Source organism: Physcomitrium patens, chromosome 26, assembly GCF_059467195.1.
Source record: "Physcomitrium patens ecotype Gransden chromosome 26, ASM5946719v1, whole genome shotgun sequence".
NCBI classification, from domain to species: Eukaryota; Viridiplantae; Streptophyta; class Bryopsida; order Funariales; family Funariaceae; genus Physcomitrium; species Physcomitrium patens.
Genome location: NC_143435.1, coordinates 5155876 through 5172917, shown reverse-complemented (window position 1 = coordinate 5172917; position 17042 = coordinate 5155876). Strand labels below are relative to the sequence as shown.

The 17042-nt window shown below is 46.2% G+C and overlaps 4 protein-coding genes across 6 annotated transcripts; 2 read left to right on the top strand and 2 right to left on the bottom strand.

Moving 5' to 3' along the window:
- The first annotated feature begins 577 nt into the window (after window positions 1-577).
- LOC112277879 (chlorophyll a-b binding protein, chloroplastic) lies at window positions 578-1695 on the top strand. Its single transcript, XM_024510676.3, has 2 exons — window positions 578-775; window positions 932-1695. The coding sequence occupies exons 1-2, from the start codon at window positions 636-638 to the stop codon at window positions 1581-1583; spliced, it is 792 nt and encodes a 263-aa protein (XP_024366444.1). The 5' UTR covers window positions 578-635; the 3' UTR covers window positions 1584-1695.
- Window positions 1696-3004: 1309 nt separating this feature from the next.
- Window positions 3005-5494, bottom strand: LOC112277878 (transcription factor SRM1). 2 transcript variants are annotated; one of them, XM_024510674.3, is made up of 3 exons: window positions 5117-5494; window positions 4227-4755; window positions 3005-3696 (listed from the first exon to the last, which is right to left on the bottom strand). In XM_024510674.3, exons 2-3 carry the CDS (start codon window positions 4667-4669, stop codon window positions 3231-3233), a joined length of 909 nt encoding a protein of 302 aa, XP_024366442.1. In that variant the 5' UTR covers window positions 4670-4755; window positions 5117-5494; the 3' UTR covers window positions 3005-3230. The 2 variants fall into 2 exon arrangements, with proteins under 2 accessions (XP_024366442.1, XP_024366443.1); XM_024510675.3 differs by having other exon boundaries at window positions 4227-4731; window positions 5117-5481.
- Window positions 5495-6551: 1057 nt separating this feature from the next.
- Window positions 6552-9362, top strand: LOC112277873 (uncharacterized). Of its 2 annotated transcripts, XM_024510669.3 has the most exons (3): window positions 6552-6897; window positions 7225-8161; window positions 8662-9362. In XM_024510669.3, exons 2-3 carry the CDS (start codon window positions 7337-7339, stop codon window positions 9136-9138), a joined length of 1302 nt encoding a protein of 433 aa, XP_024366437.1. In that variant the 5' UTR covers window positions 6552-6897; window positions 7225-7336; the 3' UTR covers window positions 9139-9362. The 2 variants fall into 2 exon arrangements, with proteins under 2 accessions (XP_024366437.1, XP_073387874.1); XM_073531773.2 differs by having other exon boundaries at window positions 6597-8161.
- Window positions 9363-9700: 338 nt separating this feature from the next.
- LOC112277872 (protein STICHEL-like 1) lies at window positions 9701-16807 on the bottom strand. The gene is made up of 7 exons (XM_024510668.3): window positions 16537-16807; window positions 12854-14959; window positions 12485-12704; window positions 11785-12360; window positions 10938-11643; window positions 10730-10811; window positions 9701-10557 (listed from the first exon to the last, which is right to left on the bottom strand). Exons 2-7 carry the CDS (start codon window positions 14942-14944, stop codon window positions 10426-10428), a joined length of 3807 nt encoding a protein of 1268 aa, XP_024366436.1. The 5' UTR covers window positions 14945-14959; window positions 16537-16807; the 3' UTR covers window positions 9701-10425.
- Between the last annotated feature and the right edge of the window lie 235 nt (window positions 16808-17042).

Sequence of the window (17042 nt, the reverse complement as noted above, 5' to 3'; positions counted from 1 at the left end):
TTGTAAGTTTGGAAGACTAATCTAAACCATTGGGCATACCCTATTCTATGTCGAACAAAGGGAATTGCTAAATAGACCCAAGCATTTACTAAATAAACCCACCTATCATCATTGATCGCATATCCAACCATCTTTTCATTGATTTTTGACCAATACAAATCTAGCAATGGAAAACTTTTTGATGGTGATCATGACACCTGGGTTGACTTAGTAAATGTCTGGGTCAATTTAACAATTCCTTAAGCATATACAACAGCAACAAAGATATATATAAATATATATTATTAATTTAATTTAATTAAGAACTTGAGATCACAATTGGTCGGAAGGGGTCTTCAGATTTTCGTAGCCACTCGGACGACGAGCCGCGTCGGCCGCGTTCGGTCGCGGCGAGCGATGATGCCAGTGGTCGCGAGCAACATGAGATTTGGAGCACCATCCAGCGCGTGTGCGATATCCAACTGGAGCCATGGCCATCCAATCGCTGCCTCGGCTGCGATTATGCGGCTGCGCCATCTGCCTCCTCCTCCTCCAATTCTTATACTTCCCCCTCGTGTCCCTCTGTAGCAGCAATCACTCACTCATTCCTCCACATCTGTGAAGAAGTCCTTCCCCGTCTGCACCCAGTCTTCGCGATGGCCGCCGCGACCGCCATGCACTCCACCACCCTTGCAGGACAGTCCCTGCTGAAACCCGTCAATGAGCTCTCCCGCAAGGTTGGCACGAGCGAAGCCCGTGTGTCTATGCGCAAGTCCTCTGGCAGCGACAGCATCTGGTGTGTTCTAGACGCCCTCTACCCCCTCGGAATTCGACCTTGATTGCATTGCCCACATTTCGCTGCAGTCCCTGCGAATAGTTGTGATACAATGTGCGCAGCGTAGCGTTGTGTTGCGGACGATGCTTACATGGTGCTGTTGTGTGTGTATCGTAGGTATGGTGCCGACCGACCCAAGTTTCTGGGCCCCTTCTCTGGCGAGACCCCCTCGTACTTGAACGGTGAGTTCGCTGGTGACTATGGGTGGGACACTGCTGGACTCTCGTCTGACCCTGAGACTTTCGCTCGCAACAGGGAGCTTGAGGTCATCCACGCCCGATGGGCTATGCTTGGAGCTTTGGGGTGTGTGACCCCTGAGCTTTTGGCCAAGAACGGTGTGAAGTTCGGAGAGGCTGTGTGGTTCAAGGCCGGAGCTCAGATCTTCAGCGAGGGAGGTCTGGACTACCTAGGTAACCCCAGCCTTGTGCACGCACAGAGCATTTTGGCCATCTGGGCTTGTCAAGTTATCTTGATGGGAGCCGTCGAGGGCTACCGTGTTGCCGGTGGGCCTTTGGGTGAGGTGACTGACCCCATCTACCCTGGTGGCTCATTCGACCCCTTGGGCTTGGCCGATGACCCCGACACCTTTGCGGAGTTAAAGGTCAAGGAAATCAAGAACGGTCGTCTGGCCATGTTCTCGATGTTCGGATTCTTTGTCCAGGCTATCGTCACCGGAAAGGGACCCTTGGAGAACCTGAACGACCACCTGGCTGACCCCGTCGCCAACAACGCCTGGGCTTACGCCACCAACTTCACCCCCGGCAATTAGATTACGAATTTGTCGAAATGATATTGGTTGTAGCGGTGCGACGTTCAAGCGAACGTGGTTTGTAAATGTGATTTTATTTTATCTAGCCGAAAATCAAATCTGATTTCTCTTCCATAGCCTCCTTCTTGGATGGAATGAATGTGCAACCCCGGATGTTTGACCCATGACTCGGAATTCGCAGCGTGTTGCCAGAGAGTAAAAATTCCCTCGAATGGTTATGAGTTATCATTTAAGGCTTTCAACCCCCACATCTCTTTCGAGTCGTTATTTGTCGAGAACTTAAACCAAGTTATCAGTAACCCATCTACTTGTATTACTTTCTATCCCTCAGCATCAACTCAGAGCAAGAAACATATTCCCCGTTAGCAAGAAGTTGACATGTAAAAACAAATTTCAACGTAACTCTTAAGCCCACAGACACTGAATTGAAATAATTTTCCCGTTAAATCCCTTCATTATATCATACAATACAATGTATTCTGTACACATAATCTCAAAATACGTTTCCTACCCTTTGTTAACCTGCCAAACATTATAAAACTACTTTCTTTCAAACCGGCAACTTTCATGCAAATTCGTAACCTTCAAAGTTGTCATCTACATTGACACACATTCCAATCCTGTAATACAAAATTTTCTAATTAAGCACTCGCACCATATAATATGCGAAATTGGGCGGAGAAAACAATGCCCACTTGGTCCTTTCAATATGCCCAAAAACATTGAATTACACCCGGCGTTGGATGTGTGAATTTTAATGGTTAGATGAATTTCTCTTCAAATCTACGTTCAGAAACTTGTAAAAACTATCCATGCTGCAGTCAGTGGAAACCCATGTCAACTTGCACTGACAGATCCTATCTTTCTTAAATTGTGTTACGACCATTTATGCAAATGAATATGCTGCGACGGTTCTACACCTGTTCCTGCTCTATTAAAAACTACAAGGCTATTGATGTAGGGGACACTAGCCAGGTTGTGTGCAGCCATTCCAATTCCAAGCTTCAGAAAAAGTAGTTGGGCATGTGGAAGTAGACAATACTGGAAAGTGCAATACACTGCTGGGGTGTAAACAATGTGGATGTGAGTGGATGTCAACGGAAAGAATGCCAGGGGGAAACATAAAATCGTGTTCACTGCTTACCCTCTAAATGTGCACCTCAAGTTCCAGTCATACGAACGAAGCTGGCGGAGAAAGGAGGATAGTGTCTCCAAACAGTAGTACAAGTTTTCAAGCAACACAGTAGAGAATGAATGCAGCTTCATGAACTAAAGCTGGATGTGCAATAAGGATCTAAAGATGAACGCTATGTTACATAATATATTCTACAAGTGTTTACAAGCATAAATACTAGACCTCAGAAGTGCTGCGAAGCCGTGTATCCGATCTCCAAGACAAATGTCTCAAAAGAAACGAAAACTTGATTGTAAGCACTGTTGGCTAGATTTTATTGCACGTGAAGAAACTATATTACAAGGCAGCCTTTCTTGCCTACCTATAACAAACCAACCAGCAACTTTCGTTGCTCTGTTTCATGGGCCACAAACTGATGTACAAATACAAACGTGGGCACACAATGTGTTTTAATCCCAATTCATAACAAGGGCTCCACTAACAGATTTTAGAAACACTTAACCAAGGCCTTATCAATGATGCATACCTGGCTGTGACATTGGATACGACATATGGGGTGCCATTCCCATCTGCTGACCAGGCATCACAGGCCTTGGAAGATGTCCCCTGGGTCCATACGAGACGTGCCCTGGAGGTGGCAACATAACGGGAGCACCAACAGCCGGTGGTTGGCCAATCATTTGCTGACCAGGATACATTCCTGGTTGCATCCCCCCTGGAATTGGTTGCCCCGTAGCAGAGCCGGGTCCGGGCTGACCAGTAATAGGGCCTTGCCCTTGTTGAGCAGCATCTCCATTATTCACACTTGTGATATCATGAATACTGGATCTTCGCTTATCTTTGTTGATGGAATTCAATCTTATGAAGTACTTCTGAGCGTGACTTGCAACCTGTGTAGGAGTTCTTGAAATAACAAAATTCCGAGATATACTCCGCCAGTCACCCTTTCCAAATTTGGCCAATCCTAACAAAAATAGCCTGCAAAGACAATATCTTTTGAAATTACGCCCATCGGTTCACACTTTAAAATTGTGGTCAACAAATCAAAACGGACTTTTAGAGGATGCTAAGAGAAAAGAAGTCGCCGGGAGAAATCAATTCAAGAATAGAAATAGCATTCAAATTGTATAATTCCTTCGATCAATTCATTACATGAATTGCTCCAACTACTTTGTGAGGAGACACTTGTGATTTACGACTATTAATATTCATAAACTACTCTATTTCATCCCTTCTATATCCCTTTCATGTAGAGCAAAGAACAAGTTACTGAAGCATGGTTTCGACAAATCTCAGAGCAGTTTTCAAGTCATGTCGAAAACCTGTACTTCATCCTAAACGTAAAAGCCCCTTCCGACACCATTTCTATGAAACATGCGACCCCGAAGCTAACTGCTGTTTGACTCTTCACTGATTGTGAACGTATGAAAAGTAGGACAAAAAATGTACTTTTTAAATGTACCATGTTCATGAAAAAAATATTTAATGGAGTATTGTGCAAATCCCACCTGTGTTCCTCTTCTGACCAAGGAATACCCTTCCTCCGCTCTTGATCTGCGGATTTTGATGACATGCCCTTCCCACCCAACGCAGCATTTCCATTGCCATTAGCATTCGCGCTAGGTCCTGATACTTGCCCAGAGAACGAGGTCCCTTTTTTCACACCTGGACTGTCAGATGCTGCTCCCTCCTCAGATAACGAGAGGGACGACAAACTGTAATTAGGAAGTGCAACTCGTCCTGAGTCTATCAAATTAACATCCTCTTGCAATATTTCATAGTGCCTCTTAACTTCAGCTGCGTCCTTCCCAGTCACCACTGCCGCAATCTGTTCCCATCGATTCGGAGTATCTTCATCAAAGTTGTTTAATGCATTCTCAAACTCTTTATCTTGTTCCCGCGTCCAAACTGAGCCCGAAGCAGTCGTAAGAGAGGACTGGGATTCCGCCATCCTTGAATAATACGTCCCTTGCCTCAAACCAACGAAACTACACTTCACCGACCTCGTAAGACCTGCAGCCACAACCTCCCACCGAGCTATATTGCTCATTAGGTGTCCGCATACTTCAAAACTTCCTTCTAACAGCGAAAACTACGAGGGGCAGGGGAAGGAACAAAACCGAATGGTATCAGCGAAACTCCCTCCCTTTTAGAAGAAACGCAAAATCCACTTAAATGAACAAAAGTACGGCATGTAGTTCAAAAAAATTACGTGTTCCCCGTAATGCCTTTCACTTCACAAGGCGTCCACAAACCTGATCTAGAAAAATCTCCCCTTAATTTCACTCATCCGTGTCGGATTTAGAATCCAGTCCGAGCAAACAAACCCCAGTCGGAATAAACGAACAAAAAATGGGAAATATACCCCCTGTCTGTGGCACGAGACGCAGAAACAAACCTGCTCACCACCACTCTTCTGTCGTTCTTCCAGCTCCCTGTCCCCTCTCTCGACAGCCCGAAGGGGCTCAGTTCCCGACGCAAACACGTGACATGGCTGAGAGGTCCAATGCAAATCACCCGAAAACGACTTGGCCAAGAAGACAAGGCATTGCAAAACTCGAGTCAGCAGAGGAGGGAAAAAACTGTGGAACGAAAACAGAACCCCCCCGCGAACTCTACCTCAAGCCAAATCTAGCAAACAACGCGAAGGCACCGAGACCTCCGAAGTTGAAACCCTAAGAAAAATCAATGATATCATTCTTCCACAGTCCCCCATGTAAAGCAGCAGCACAACAGCACCAACAAAACAGAAAAAAAAAAACAAAAAAAAACAATACCCCGACTCCATCTCCACTCTCACTATCCCTTCCCACAACTAGAACGGCGACTCCTCCGTCGTTGATACCCGCCCTTCGATTTGATACCCGTTCCCCCCTCCTCAGATGTTATCCGTGTGTGTGTTTGTTTATTTGTTTGTTTCTTCCATTGATGGGTTGAGGCCCCAACTCAAGCTTACAATCTTATTATTTTGCCCTAACATATGTTTCTTGCATTTTAATTCTTGAGTTGGAGTTTCTCACCAAGTTTTACATAGAGGAATAACTAATAATAGTAACTAATACTAAACTACACTCCAAAGTTGTTTTCAGTATACATTGTGTTAATTTTCTTAATGATTTTGTATTTATATTTCTTTTGATTTCAATTTAGGATATATTTTGTTTGTAGGAGAAAAATGGCTTATTATATATTTTATTTTAGATATACAACATGAATAATGGTTTTTCCTTTTTGAGTAATATATGAATTCGATGGATAATAAATGATTTTTAATTAAAAGGCGATACCACCAAATTTATGTTTTTCTATGAAAATTTGTTCTTTGAATAATGCTCTGACATCCAAAAGGTGGATAAAATTTATTAATCTCTTGACAAGTGAAGATACTTCATATAAACTTGCTTCAAGTGAAAAAAATCTATCAAGTAGCTTCTCTTTTCATTTTTCTTTCATTGTCTATGTATATATATATATATATATATAATCACACACATATCTACACTAAACAATATATTTAGATATGTGTGTATACATACTAAACATTTTTTTTTTTTTTTTCTCCTCAGCCATTCAAGATTTTATTTATATGAAAAAAATGCATTCTAAGCAATATTTAAATTATAAAACATATTATAATATAAATGAAATGGTCGCATGAGCAAGAGCAACAATGACTACAAATTTATAAAATAAGACGCACATCTTTCAAATGGATGCATTTACATGGGTGAATGCGGTGCATATGTGAGTTCTCATCCATCGCTAAATTGGATGAGCGACGTTGTCAAGGAGAGTGTGCCCCCCTTCGCCGACGCTGCGACGACGATCACGTCGGTAACTTATAGCTCGTGATTGTCGACTTCGCTGCCAAAATCTTGGCAAACCCACAATCGGACGCGCGAATTTCCCCCTCTGCTGCGATAGAAAGTGAAGCCCACAACCTGGATTTCTCGAATCGGTCGCCTTCGGAGAACAAAACTGTCGCTGCCGCGTTGGTCGTAATGGAGTTGAGTCGTTTGTGGGGTTTGGGGGCGGTAATGTTGATGTTGCCGACGCGCTGAGCCTGGTTTATGGAAAGGTTTCAGGAGGAAATAAACGAGCTGGCGCATTGAGAAGATCAGTTTTCGTGGCATTGAATTGTGCGCATGCAAAGAAGACATGACGTGGTGGAATTTGATGGTTAAGTTGTGCTTTGGAGCTTGTCTTGTTGGTTCTGCGTCTGGTGTGTTTTTAATTACGTTTATGTGGCTCCGTAGTTTATGTTCTTTCGGCCTTGTTGGGTAGTGGAAAGAGATCGTGCTTTTGAAACCTGGAATTGTTGCATCCTAGGTCTGTTGCAGGATACTCTTTGAAGGGTAACCATCTCGGTACATTGTGACAACCTTGTTTTGATTGCCTCCCATTGTTTGGATTTTAGCGAGGGATTTGAATTTTCCACAATGGAAGGGTGAGTTGGTTGTGCGCTTGTGCGTTGAATTCATGAGAAGCGATCGTTGATTCTGGCAGAGTGAAGAACAGTGTTAAGGCGCAAGGTTCCAGGTGTTGCTGTTACAAGAGTTTATATTTGAGAAGAAATCCCACACTTTTCTAGGTCTATTTAATTTTCGTGGTTTCCACGATGGCTTCGCGAAACTGGGTGCTGATACTGGCTGTGCTGCTCAGTTGTCTAGATCTGGCCTTGGCAAAGGCACGTAAAGGTGGTTTGCCGAATCGAGAAGAGCTCGACTCGAAGTACCTGTTGACGAATCAAATTGTAGACCTTACAGCGAAAGTAGACAATTTGACAACGATTTTAGAGACCCATGTAAACATCCTGAAGAGAAAAGATAGGAAAATAAAAACCCTGGAGGAGGAGCTCCAAAGTTATCAGAATGCAAAGAATACTGCCAATGCCGACTTGGCCGCGAAGCTCGTGGCGGCGACGAAAGAGAATACCGACCTTAACCTTCAAGTATCACAATTAAAGGATGAACTTGAGAGCATTAAGGCAGAGAACTTTGCATACTGGAAGCGCGCTGAACGTGATGAAAAAACTCGCAAACTTATTGACATCGAGAAACAGAAAATCTTGGAGAATGTCAATCAAATCAAAATTAAGTTGAAGAATACTTTCCAGAGTGCTGGTTCTTGGTTACATCCTTGGTTAGCAACCGAAGCTGCTATGTTGCACTCGCTCGCGACCTCGAGGTGGGCATCTCACGGCGCGCCGCTTGTGGAACGTGTCCAGCGCCTGGAAACTGTCAAAGCTGCACAAACTCATAAATTCTCGAAACTCTACATGCAGAAACACATGCTGAACTTTAGCAGGAATGTGCGGCCTGTGGTGTGTTCTCAATGGAAGAAGGTCAAATCAACAGTTCTTCCTCAATATCATGAAGTCAAGAAGCTTACTTCACAGCATGTTACATCTTGCAAGAAGTATTTGTCACCCTATCTATCCAAGGTATGGTTCTCGCCGACGAAATTTGAGGTTATTCTCACATTCCACCCTATTGAGAACTATATTGTAAAATTAGAATGAATTGCATGTATCATCTATCACAAACTTTATCTTGACTGCAGTCACATTTCGCAGTTAATAGCATGACTTTGTAATGTTTACGAATTGCAACGAAGCACAACAGATAGTTTGCATTCTTAGTTTACTGGATGATTTAGTCCCGTTTCTCCCTTTGTTTTGGTGTCCGTTTCAAAGCCTTATGAAGCTCTGGTCCAGCCAGTCTGGGATTTCATTACACGGTGCCCCAGACTTATTTTGTACCCTTCAATCACCAGTTTTGGACGATTCTGTACATGGCATGGTTTGTTAAATCTATGGAATTAAAATTAAAAGTAAAAAAAACAGCAGTTCCTTATGAAAGGAAAATCGATTGCGTTCAACAGCTGTGCGAGGAGTGATGCCATCTAGTGAGTGACAAGTTTTAACAATCTCGTGGGACTCAGATGCAGGAGACATTAGAGCCATATATGCAGACAGTGGGGAAGAAGGGCCAACCCTATGTGGAGAGGGCAGCCAGTTTCTTGAGCCCCCATTTTGATAAAGCCAATGTCATTGCTGGACCCTATGTAAAGCGAGTGAATGATCACTACCAGTTTGTGGTAACGCAGTCTTCAACTCTCCACGAGCAGCTTCAAGATTCAGTCAAGGAAACCATGAGCAAGCACGAAATGCTGTCTCTCTGGGCCACCAAAGAGCTAATCTGGTATCTTAGTTCTGCATTGCTGGCCCTTCCTGTTGTAGCGTTTCTTCTGGTGTTCTCTTCCGTCCTTGGAAGTACGAACGTCCATGGAAGCAAGAAGCCCATTAGAAAACATCGAAGTTCAAGCCCTAGTCAGTACACCAGCCCATATAGCAATACTAGAACTCGTCGACAGAGACAGTTGACAGAGTTTAGGAGAAACGAGTTTGTGTATATGTAGAAACCAACTAGCGTAAGGGCGACGTGGAAATTTGGCTTTTGTGGTGGCAGGTTTGTGATTCCTTTTTCTTGGAAGGAGTATTAGGAGTGTGATCCAACATACGCTGAATGAAATTGTATTTGTTAGTATACAGGTGAGGGTTGCAGGTCACGTAGAAAGCCATCTTATGAAGTATTTCTGTTATCAAGTAAACATGGGAACACTAGATGCTCAACGTGCTAAAATCACGGTGCTGGTCTACAAAGTATTTGCTGAATGTTTACTGCTGCTATCTTGCCGAGTACACAAATCGGTATGCGTAGGTCTGGGGAAGAACTCTTAGGATTGTAGATGTTGAGGAATTTTTGCAAGAAAGATGAGCCACTGGTTCCATTTAAATGCAAAAATTCTCTTATCTGTCCAAATGTTACGAAATATTGTTGATGTTGAACACTATTGTTGGGAGAACAATGAGAACCAAGTGAGAATTAATATGTACACTCTGCTGAAACATACAAGAGCTGATTAAGCCCAAAGTGTGGTAGACTGACGGAAATATTCTTCGAAATGGGCAGCAATCCGATATCACTAACAGTATTGACGTTGTTGTATTAATAAAAAATTCATATTTTGATCAAATTACTGATGGATGTAGGCTCAAAACTGAAAACTTTTCACTGCCATTAATGAGACTAAATAGCTGGCACTAGAACTGAAGTTTTTTACCTGACGGAGACCTTTTTTCCAAAAGAATGCCTATCAACCCCTACCATGCGGTCCACTATGCAACGCATCACCCAACACGCTGCACTACACTTATCGCACCATTCGATGAGTCTGAGCTCCAGTGTTGTTATTGAAGCTCTTATTCCATCGGTTCAGAATAATGATATACACTGGGCAGCTTTGCTATTATACATGCGACTTCTCTCAGGAATTCGGACGTGGAAGTTGAATGATGTGAATGTAAGGGAGTTAGCCAGGGATCGACTTACTCTTCCTCTCCGATCAACAACTCCATCCAATACAGTTTTTCCGATTAGCTCCACGACGCCCAGTTGGACTCTTCTCCGGAGTCAAGATGTGGACAAACTCGTCATCACGCATGCCCAGAACTGAACATACTCGGAAGTAAAGCATGATGTCCTAGTTGCATTCATCAGAGCCGGAATGTGAGGTCCGAAGTTGAGGCTCCGGCACTTCGAGACTGGTTCCCCCAGAAGATAGTGCAGGAACTCCATCGGTGCTACAGATCGATAAGTTGTCGACTTCCAGAAGTTCAACTTACGGGTGTGCAGCAGAAGCAAGTTAAGCAGCAGAAATAGGCGCCGCTAGAGGTGGTGCGGCATCCCTACCGATTCTGGTAGTCCTGCAAGGAACCCATTTGAGGAGGAGTGCCGAGCCTGAAGCCTTCCGCACGCTCTTCACCGTCATCTTTCGCTGGTCAAGCGCAACAAAGGACTTGTTAGAATTGTCTCGCGAATCGCAACGTGCAGACAGACAAGAAGTTGTACAGGTTACGATCTTAACTCGTCTAGAAATGTGTCTGAAATTCACAAAATCATCCGAGTATCTTCAGATTTCCTAAAATCGTCAGAGACTAGAGACATACCATTAAGAATTCAGACTTAGGCGTCTCCCTTTTCCAACAAAAGGAACCTTCAATCGGAAGCCCACGTTGAAGATCTGCAAACCTGGTTCCAGCCATAAATTGTATGAGATGGGCAAAAAAACTTCCACAAATACTCATCATTTCTGATTCAATCTCCCCTAACCGGGACTCTATGAAAGCAAGAGTGAGTAAGAATCCGAGTCCTTACAGGCTATTCCGTTGTTCGATTGTTGCCATCAAGGCAGGGTTGTTACGATACTGCATCGCTCGCTGCTTCAGAATTTTTTGTTTTGCTGATTGGAGGTCCTCAATCTCACTCTGGGGTTCCTCCATCATGGTACTCAACGGTTTCTTTTCGCACGATTTCATTTCCATTGAACCTACCCCAGAATCCCAAACCTCACCACCGAAACTGCTGGAGCCTTGACGATAATCCAGACCTATGTCCAGACTGACTTGCTTAGTGAGTTTGACACCGCCGGACCGCTTCGCCTTGCGTCTCCGTCTCGGTGGTAGTCGGCGAAGATTGATACCACTGATTTCCGAACTCTCTTGGGTAGCCCCGACCTCCGTCTCCTGGATCTCGATGGCGTGATGGCGCCTTCGAGTTTTGGCACCTCGTCTTCGACGACTCCGTGGCGGAACTGCCATTTGGACGTCAGCATTGGCACCTTCGTCAACAATCCCCTTGTTCTTGGGTTCAGTTGATGGACCAGGCTGCATGTCATCGATCGTCTCGCCGGTGGGGGCGTGATTGGGATCTTCAGGCACGACCGCGCTCAAGGCAATTCTGAGCTCCACGGCTGTGCTGAGCACTGCCTGTAATGCAATGCAAATGCTTCGCCATGACCGCTCGGCTTTGTGCTTGTCACGAGCATGATCGAATTCCAATTCCACCACAGAACGCGTGCCATCTAAAACCATTACAACACGTGTGGGTCAAATACAGACACCATTCCCGCGGGGCAAGTTTTGCTAGCTTAACCCTAGATACAACTAATCACAGAAAATACAATCATGAGATACACAGGGACATAGAACGAACGTATGCTTACCTACAAATACGGCAGCTGCGACAAGCCGCCCTTGGGTCTGCAGAAGATGTTTCAAATTCCTGTTCATTGGCTGCTGGATGACACGCTTCCAAAGCTCAGCCAAGGCTTCGTTTCCAAACACCTGATACTCCATAGAGACCTCAGACGGACGTCTGATCTCAGCACTCTCTGCAACACCGTCAGTGGAAACACGCTGCTCCCTAGTCCAAGCTTCCTCCGAGTTCTTCTCGGACGACGTCGCAATCTTCGCTTCAGCACTACGAACCTTCCTGTTTTCTACTTGCATTTGAAGCGCTTGAGACTGTGCAGTAATCTCTGGAGCTTGGGTCTGGTCTGGTTCGTCGAGTGATGGATGTGATGCTTTTGACACAGAGTAATCAACAGCTGGTGCCGTTGAAACAGGACTTGACGCTGCACTTGTGTTAATTTCGGAAGGAAGAAACGACCGATCTGGAGCGAACTGTAGAAGCGCAGCTGTCAGCCATGTTGCCTGATCCGTCGACACGCGCAGCTGCTTCTCTGCTTCCGAAAGAATTTTCAGCGCTTCTCGGAGCCGGAGATGTTCCTGCTTGACAGCTGCATGGAGAAACCTCCGAATTTATAAGAACTAGGATGCAGCCAGAACTCTCATCACTAAAATTCATCAAATGTAGGACATGGGATAAAATACAGATGGCAGAGCTTACGGAGGGACACTCACAGAGATTTCGATTGAAGAACCCCTCCTTCCGCGCTTCCTGATGCAAATCGAAACTACCAGCGAGAATATCCGTAATTAGAGCACCTAGTTGCGACACCAACGACAAAGGCTCCACGCCAGAGATGAGAACCTCACGCATCGTCCGAACAGTATGCACAGCATCGGCTGACAGAGCATAGTCTAGCAGTTCCAGAGTCTTATTATTCGGAAGCAAGCCCACCTGATAATAAAGAATGAAATAGAAAATACAAGTAAAAATTAGCAGAATCCAACCGCACTTGGCACTTAATTTTGCAGCAGGAACAATGATGAACACCCACCATAAAGTCTCGCACCCACTAGAAATGAATGTTGTAGGAGGGGGCTTACAAGCTCATGAACAGACGAAATTGAGACATTCCTGTCCAAGAGACAGAGCTGGTCAAGAAAGATCTCAGCGTCGCGAAGTGACCCATCCGATCTCGCCGCAATGAGATCCAATGCCCCTACCTCGACGTGCAAATCCTCTTTGGTCGCCAACAACTCCAGTCGACTTACAATGTCAGCATCCTTCAATTTGGAAAAATGAAATTTCTGGCACCGGGAGAAAGCAGTCGAGGGGATACGCTCCGCATCGGTGGTAATAAGAATGAAGACCACATTACGGGGCGGCTCTTCCAACACTTTTAGGAATGCATTCCAAATGTCAGAGCTCAGCAAATCACACCCTTCCACAATGAACACCTTATACTGCGCATGCGGCGTGAAGCTCCCCATCATAGCGCGCATGCTCGCCGCGTCGATATTCGAGGCAGCGTCGATCTGTCGTACATCGGCGCTCCGGTTGAGTTTCATTGTCCCACACTCTCGGCATATCCCACATGGTCGTCTCGCACGATCAGGCGACAAGCAGTTCAGTCCCGCTGCGAAAACCCTCGCAGCCGACGTCTTCCCAGTACCTCGGGGGCCCATGAACAAATACACCGGCGCCACTTTCCCTTTCACAATTGCGGTCGACAAAGATTTTACCGCCACGTTCTGACCTACAATCTCGTTGAAATTTTTCGGCCTGTACTTCTGATTGAGCGTCCGAGGCCCCTCAGAATGACTGGTAGAGGCTGTCTGCAAAATGGGGACGTCCTTGACGGCATGTTGAAGCGACGCCTTGCGTTTACCGCTGCCCTTGAGGTTCTGCGGCACCACCTGAGACCTCGTTTCGATGTAGTATCCACCCAGGTCACTGTAGCGTGCGTCCTCGCCGATTAAAAGTGGTAACGCATTGGCATCTGAGTCCAGAGATGAGATCGACTGCGACGGGAAGTGGTGCTCAGCTGTTGGGACGTTCACGTCGACGCTACGCGGGGGTTTCGACTCCGAAACCGCACCTGCCAATTCTGTCATGCCGAAGAAGTCTTTGCCACCATACTCTTGACTCCGGGACCAATCCCAGGGGATTCCAGATCCCCTTTGTGCAAGTAGCTCGGCGAAAGCCAGGTCGTCGTCAAGGATAATTGATGCAGGCGGCTTTCTGAATCGAGCAGATGATTTTCCGCCTTGGGGGCGGCCAATGCTGTCACTCCTCTCCCTTGGGCGTGCAAACGCAAGTTTCTTCCGGTCATGGTGAGTGCTACTCAGCTGCTCTTTGGTGCGAGACAACCCAGCCCTGTGCAGAGGAGATGCTTCGTGAGCTCGGGACATTTCCATCTCCATAGGGCTAAGCTCCTCTTCGTCACTCTCGAACAAACTCTCACCCTCGAAATTATTTGGACGGTCTTCATCGTCTGCCATGGCCAGCAAATTGCGTTGGCTCCGACTACTTTCCTGCTGATGATTTCCCAGAAGCTGCGAGAGAGAATTGACCTTCCGTGTGAACTCTTCTCGCCGGGCAGACTCCCCTTCCCATCTGTCGTTCGACTTGAAAACCTCATTGGATTCCGGATCATCATCTGGCAACTCCTCCTTCTTCAACTCCTTGATCAAACCTTCTTTCCGCAGTTCCCCGGAGACGGTAGAGATGGATTCGCCTAAAGCTGACTCTAATCTTTTAATCCTTTCCCTGACGTCCATCTTCATGGGCTGCGCTGTAGGATCTATAAACTTACTACCCCCACCTTCGCCATCGTCCTTCTCGGATGCCATCTTCTTCAACCCTCTGGACTTTTGTAACTTATCTACTGTAACATTTTTGGACTCTGCTCGTCTTTGTGATGCTTTCGGAGCTCGGCTGATCCCGCCATGGCTCCGAATGGGAAATTTCGCAGTCTTCACAAGTTTTCCAGAAAGCTCCATGGCCAGTGCTTGAGCATCTTCATGAGGATCGCCGATGAAAGTTCTCGTTTTCGCCTTTTTCCTGCCACCAGCTGAGCTCCCGGCGGAAATGGAAGAGCTCGTCCCAGGGTCTTGCAAAGTGCGAATCTTCTGCAAGGCAGAGACCTCCCTCAGTAGAGGGAGCTGTGACTGCGACTGCCGGATATCCAACATCAGAACCCTGTAGCTCTGCAACAAGTCAAACGCACAAGCTCATCGCGCCATAATTCTTCATGGGTACCTCGCCAGTTGCAAAACCCTCACGACCAGATAGACTAACGGAAGCGAACCTGGAAGCTCAGCCACAAATCAGCACGAGAATTGTTTCTAAATAGATTCGATGTTTTGTCATATTTTGACACCGAGCAGGGAGACACACTACTGGGCACGTACACTAGCTAATTCCGAAGACTGCAGGGATGCTCCTTGAAGGAGTCACTGCTGTGTGTGCCCGTGGTTGTCTTAATTCCGGGGGACCAGCATTGTTGACTGGGAATGGTGTGAATCAAATCCGAGCCTAAACAAAGGACACTGCGGCTCCCCATTCGCAGAGTATAAAAATCGAATCCAGGTCGTACTTGAGGGCGGTATTCGCCAAGTCTGCGGCTATAGCTTGAGCCCAAATACGAATATCAATCCCAAATTGCGCTACAGATAACGATAGCAAGGCTTGACAAAGTTGTTCACAGACGTAGGTAACAATGGTAGCGGTGGTCATCAAAACGTTCTAAACTAGGCGTCAAACTCTATGGTTCCGAAGATGAGGTATGCACGCCACGTTCAAATGACATTGAACTCGAGCAGAAGCCTGAAGCCAGCTTGACCTGCACCGTGCAATCTACGGGAAGCACATGCGTCACATGCACAATGGGGAACAATGCCCTGAAACTGAAGTCTTGCCAAACTGGCGTGAATGTCAGGTTCAATGCCAAATCATCACCTTCATTGTGCACCTCTTTCGCTTGTTGGTTAGAAAGAACTAAAACAGATTGTTCGAACACAGACAGCGCCAATCGATCAGCTGAACTTGCGGGGCAATCCAAAACGGTCAAATTCGTCCCAAAGATCCGACATCGACCGAACAAGCGGCACTGAAGATGGGCCCTCCGCTACAGCACGAAGACACAATATTCAACTCTCTCCCGTGTTCATGTGTCACCGTAGTCTCTCATCGAAGGGAACCTAGGTCGTCTAAAACTGAAGGATGACAAAAATGTATGCGAGAGGAGCCTCTAAGAATTCGGTGGGATTTCATGAAGCAAAAAGACGTTTCCCAACGAGCCTTGCACAGTCCAAGGGTTCGTCGTTGTAAAGAGTAGGTATAAATCTGTTCACCACTACCGAAGATTGTCGAAGATAGAAAAAGCTTCGAACACGGAGTGCGACCTAGAGAGATGAAACGACGTGATCAAGCACGCAGAACTACCCAAATCCCTTGTCAAGCGGCAGCTGCTATTCTTACGCCGAGAGAGGATTGCGCGCGCGGTAGACTTGCGCGAAAGGTTCTAAACCTGCCAGATTGAATCTAACTCTGGCCAGATTCAAATTGGCTATCCAAGAAGAGTACACGACGATCAGATAAACCTGCCTGAGCGCGAGAGGAGGAGGATGTCGAAACATGACATGAACACCATTCAAGAGAACTATGTTACGTTGGCGACCAAGAACACGCACAACGCCTCGACCTACGTTTAGAGAAAGACAACCACGATTGACATGGACTGCTCAAGCACCAGTCATGCACCGAACTCGACATTGCAAACTACCTTCGAGCTCACGTCAACTTCTTTCGACCTTCGTTCCCCAGCCACGTGCCATCCACCATAGTCGGAGACGCCACTGCTCTCATCCACCACAACCGCGCTAACAACCAGACGCTCACACTCACAAATCCACGAGAGTAGCTCACAGCCCCAACCTGACCTCACCTCCCAACACAGGTCTACGGTAAAACACTAAGGAGGGCGATGACCCCGCCGAGTCACGTCGCCGCGACTGACTCGCATCCTTTTTCTGGGAATCCAATGCACGAGTACTGCCGATACACCGTCGCAACCATGCACCTGCCGCCTGCTAGGTCCCGACACTGACTGCTCTCGCGTTGGCTGCAAACTTTTTTTTTACGAAAATTCCGCCTCATTGGATTCACTTCCACCAAGACTCGCAAATCTCTGATCGATCGAAAACCACGCGCCAAGGACCGATCAACAACAATGGCTGCCCGTGACGAGAATCTCTCGGTGACGAACCCACCAGCTTCGACGCGCTCCAC